The following is a 5,741-nucleotide window of genomic DNA, read 5'->3' as shown; positions in this document are numbered from 1 at the left end:
TTTGGCCACTGTTTCAAATTTCTTCACTATAGGAAACGATTTCAAATAATTTTTGTGTCAATAGATAACTAAAAGCTTATTTCTCAAAAGCCCTAAAGCAATTTAAGGTTTCAATGCATCGATTGAAAAAAATTTGAGAAATTTTCTAAACTTTCATGTAATTAAACCAAAATTTCATATTCGAAATTTTCTTAGAATATTCAATGAAAATATGCATATGATATATGGTTAGAAAACTCCCATCACGTAAAACAAAACCCTAAGATTTTCATGATCAATCGCAAAAAATTCTAAACGAAATTTTATCATGAACTTTAGGTTTTATATGCAAATTTAGAATTATTTTTATAATTAAAAAAATTGGGTCTTATAATCATATATGCATAACTTTGATACCAAATGAAGAAGATAATTTTTAACCCATTAGATATGTGAAAAGCTGTTGTTTAGTAATTTTAAACGTTTGTTAAAAATTATATGATGTTTTACTGATTGAGAAAATTGTATTAGATTTTACTTTTTTTATTAATTTCATTGCCTTTCTTTGTTATTTTTTTATGGGAAAGATTATACTTACAACCTATTTTTGTTTACAATCTTTTACAATCATATCTCAACCGTTGATTTTCGTCAATCAACGGTTATTATTTTCGTAAATCAAACTCATTAATTAATATTTAATTTGCAATGAATGATATCCGTTGGTTGACGGAAATCAACGATTAAGATATGGTTGTAAAATATTGTAAACAAAAATAGGTTGTAAGTATAACCTTTCCCTTTTTATTGACTCTTGTAATTTTGAATGTTTGTTAAAAATTCATATGATTTTTTAAAATCTTATAAATCCATATTATCCTTTCAAATCTTATAAATTCAATTAAAATCTTTTAAAATTCAATCTTATGAAATCTTGATTGTAAAAAAAGTCTTTTAAAAAAGTCTTTAAAGTCTCTCTAATTTTAAATAGTCTTTTAAAATCTATAAGATTTTTTAGCTCAAAAAAATCTTTTAAAATCCTCATCCAATATACCCCTAAGTGACTAAAGTAAATATATATAAGAATGAAACATAACCTTTTGTCTCTTTGGGCCCTTCTCATGTACTAAAACCCAAAAGATTTTTAAGTAATAAGAGCATAACCCAACAAATGTTTACAAGATAGGATTAAGAAGAAACTAAACCTTAAAGAATATAAAACTCAACACGACAAAGAAGAACACTAAACTCAATATATTGGCTGAAGATCAACGAGTCGATGCACTCCCATGAGATACTTAAAGATCTATTACTGCATCATCAATGTGTCTCTGCCGTGTATATCCCATATTGAATTTAGAAGTGTGGATACTACATACGATGAAAATTTTAAACCATTTTAAATTATTAAAAAAAAAAAATACACAAATGAATTTATTATATTTCTAAAACTCTTAACCTCTTCTAATTTGAATCATTCTCATAAGCCGGTGTTTACACTTGTACTTAGATCTGATATGCTCAGAAGTTGCTCAAGATATTCAATTCCCATGTCCTCTAGCACCAACACACTTGGTGCCTCCGATTCCTGTTTCCCTTTGCTTTTCTTAGCCTTTGCTGATAATTTTCGTTGGATATGGTGTCTCTCCTTGAGTGCTAACGCAGGAGAACTCCCTTCGCTGCAACCACACTTCATCTCTTGCAAAGATTCTCGAACTCTTTCAACCGGAAAATTAAGCACAGTGGTTGGTCCTCTCATGGAAAATGCAGCTTGGTCATAAGCTAAAGCAGCTTCTTCTGCACTATCAAAAGTTCCAAGCCAAACCCGTGTGCCATGCCTTGTTGTATCTCTGATCTCAGCGGCAAATTTTCCCCATGGCCTTCTTCTGACTCCTATATATGATTTTTCCTTGTTAGCTTGTTCTGCTTCTATGGCTTCAGACCTCACCATTTGCTTTGCTTCAGTATCACACTCATTGATCGATGACTGGTGAAAATCATCTATAGAGTAGTCGACCATGTCGAATGAAAGAGAATCTTGGAAAACATTATAAACCCCACTGCCTGGATGAGATTCCAAGAAAATTTCTGAGGGCTCTTGCCAGAAAAAAGAGGAACTCATTACTATTAGATGTGGATTCGGTCTTAATTACTTTCTCTATCACCTCTTGAATAATTGGGCTTGTATTTGATTCTTCTTCATATTCTTATCTCTAATTTATGGATTTAATGTTTACAAAATAAATTTATTTCCTACACGTTAATAAATGGGGTCCATGTAAATCCATGTAAGGAGAAGAGAGAGAAAGAAAAAATATAGATCCCATGTATTTTTATGTGTGTTAGGAAATAAATATTAGAGTAAATACTTTTTTTGGTCCTCAACAAATTTCAAGATGCCCGCTTTAGTCCCTAGCAAATAAAAAGGCTATTTGTGGTCCCTAAAAAATTCAAAATGGACTCATTTAGTTGAAATTATAGTCCCTCACAAAATAAAATAAAATAAACTCACATTAGTCCTTCAAAAAGACTAAAATGGGTCTACTTTGAAATTTTTATATACCACGAATAGCTTATTTATTTACTAGCAAATATCAAAAAATTTGCTTGAGGATCGAAATGTGTATTTACTGTAAATATTATATCCTACAAGGTTACGATAATAAGGAATTGGCTATCCTCTAATTCTGTGTGCACAACTCACATTGTCCCCCTACTGAATAATTTAATAATTGAGTATTAAAATTGTTTTGAGGACAGATATTTCATTGATGGGATGAACGTTGAGTTTAATTTTAGTGCATTACGTAAAAGTTTTACACTGTCACTCAATCCTATATTGATACCTAATTGAATAATTTTGATTCTATTGATATCTATATAATTGTCAAACATATTAAATAATGTTACAATATATTATTATATCACAATGCATGTCAAGAATCAATTATCTTAAGTTTAAAATGTTTAATGAATGACTTTATTACATCTCTAATAATATAAACCTTTTTGTATAATGATAATATATCATAATTAAATTTAAGAAAATAGCATTAGTCTGGTTTTATCATAATATTCGCATTGATATATTGTACCAATTAAGGAATGGGAAAGTTTAAAATGCATGCTTAAAAGGGTTAAACTATCAAAGTACCATAGAATGAAGAGGGTTACTATCCTACCTTAAAAGGTTTTTCTATTCCAATTAAGAAATTATTTTTTCATGCTCCAAAAGTATTATGTTTATTTTAATGATTTAAATAATAATATCAAGAAATTATTTGCTTATGCCCCAAAAATTTGTTTATTATAAACTTACTACTTGAGAATAAGAAAACATGGAAAGGTAAGACGACAGAATCCCACAATTTAAAATATTTATTGAAGAGTGTAACTTAAAAATAATATTGAATCTAATAATCGAATGATTCAATAATAATTACTTAAAATAATATAAATACAAACAAATTATTCTCCATTTCTTCCAAGAAATTTAAGTCTTCAACCATAAAAAATATATATTTTAAATCTTCCTAATCAATGTTCTAATATTAAATTTAAAAATAAAATATTTTTACATTATTAAGATTTTCATTTAAACATAAATTTAGGCTACGCTCCCTGACCCCATCCCCATCTATGGAGATCAGGTTTGCATTAAAATATTTAAAATTTTAGTTCTCCAATAATTGTTTAAGTTGAAGCAACTCCTGCTGGACCCTGAAGTTTTCTTGTTCTTTGCAATTGTGTTATATTTTTAAAGGGTTATGTTTATCTTATTTTACATGAGATAAATAACTCTCCTACACACACAAAAATGGATTGGGTCTCACCACTCTTTTTTCTTTTTTCTCTTACCTGTGGGTCCCACTTATACTTTTGTTTCTACAACATGAGGTAATTTTTTTCCTACAACATAAGAAAAATATATCCCATTTTTAAATCAAGTGCAAAAAAGAAAATGTCAAAACTGCAGCGACAACATAACAACCCCTCCTGCCTAGATATGCACACCAGTGAATCATATATAAGCGGAAATGTTGAGAAATATAAGTGATTTGATAAGAAACTGATACTCAGCTTCGCTGCACCAAATTGCCCATGCATATGACAGTCAATTTAATAAGAAACATAGCATTGGCTGACACATTTGTGTATAATTAATGAAATACTGAAGTACTATATATGTTCCATAGCATCTTATTAAATAGAAAATTTTAAAATACAAAAAATATATTCGTATATGAGTTATATATTAAGAGTGTTCATCAATCGATCCAAACCGATTCAAACCGCGGTGACCGAACCGAAAAATCGATAACCGAATAAACTGAAAATCGAGAAATCGAAAACCGAAAAAAAAAACACAAATTTTAATTGGATTGAATCGGTTTTTGGATGAGTTGATGAAAATCGATCTGATCCAAACCGATCCATTATATTAATTTTTCTCTACCTAATTGGGTCTTTCCCTCTAAAAATTTCTAAATCCAAGACTTATTAACCCATCAACTAAACTCAAGAAAAAATCTAGTCACATCTCATCAATAAAATTTTATCTTTGTAGAGCTTCGTATCTCATTGCAAAAAAAAAACTATATTATAGTTTACTAATGCTTTTGTATTTCAAAAAAAAAATTACAAAACCAATATATACAAGAAATGTTATTTGCACACTAATCATGAAATAAATTTTAGGATTTTCAAAAAATCGAAAATCGATCCAATCCAAACAAAAAAAAATTGGATTGGATCGGATCAGATTTGAAAAAAAACTCAAACCGAATGGATAATTATATGATCAAACCGAAGGAATTGAATCAGATAATTTTTGCTTCCAAAACAGATTCAATCCAGACTGCGAACACCCCTATTATATATTATATAATTACGGTATACATAGATTTAATTTAAACTTGTCTCTGGTTGAGAAACCACGCACTATCTTATTATTAATTGAACTCAAGAAAAATGTCAAGACTTGCAAATTTCACCACTTTAAATTAAATATAAAATACGGTTTTGCTGTTAAATTACGTGAACTCAAGAAAAATGTAATAACTTGCTTTTTTCTTCTTCTTAATTAACTATGAATTTAAAATTTAACGCCGTATAATACACCAAAAAAAGTAAAATTTAAGACAATATATAAGAATTTGATTAATTCTTCTAATTAATTATCAAGTCCATGGGAAAATTATATCCTTAATTAAATTATTAGCAAAACAAATTTCGATTAATATAAAATTTGAGCTAAGAGAATGTCATCATATAAAATTAAATCACGGCTTTCAAATTCATGAGTTTATAATAAAACTGCATGTATTGGTAATTCAATTACTTTCCCTAAACTATGTAATGAAATAAAATAATATGATAAAGTATATGATAAGAAAGAATATAGGGTGGGCTCGCCGGGATGTATTGTTAAAAATCGTAAAGGAAGAACAAACACATAAACAGTAGCACACTTATTAAATTAATCATACCCATGCATTGCAATAATTATTGTTAAGTATAAAATCTTGAAATGCACCACTTGTGCTTAGTGATATTCACTAATATGGCAACTTGCAGTTGTAGTAGGCCTTTTTCGGGAATCCCACCAGCTAATTTTAGATAGGGATAATCACGTCGTCCGCATTTTGAACATATTCTTTTTTTTGGTAAACATTTTGAACATATTCTATTGTTGGTCGGTGTTTGGGTTTCTTAATTATTAGTTAATATTTAATGGAGCAAAGGTCAAGGAAACGTACGTG

The 5,741-nt window shown here is 28.7% G+C and overlaps 1 protein-coding gene across 1 annotated transcript; it reads right to left on the bottom strand.

Moving 5' to 3' along the window:
* Positions 1–1,459: 1,459 nt before the first annotated feature.
* Positions 1,460–1,999, bottom strand: LOC133302704 (ethylene-response factor C3-like). Its single transcript, XM_061502517.1, has one exon. It carries the CDS (start codon positions 1,997–1,999, stop codon positions 1,460–1,462), a length of 540 nt encoding a protein of 179 aa, XP_061358501.1.
* Between the last annotated feature and the right edge of the window lie 3,742 nt (positions 2,000–5,741).

Source organism: Gastrolobium bilobum, unplaced genomic scaffold, assembly GCF_033153095.1.
Source record: "Gastrolobium bilobum isolate Gb01-03AN ecotype WA unplaced genomic scaffold, APGP_CSIRO_Gbil_v1 utg26114, whole genome shotgun sequence".
NCBI lineage: Eukaryota > Viridiplantae > Streptophyta > Magnoliopsida > Fabales > Fabaceae > Gastrolobium > Gastrolobium bilobum.
The sequence above is the reverse complement of the archived record's forward strand: the minus strand, read 5'-3'. Positions and strand labels throughout refer to the sequence as shown.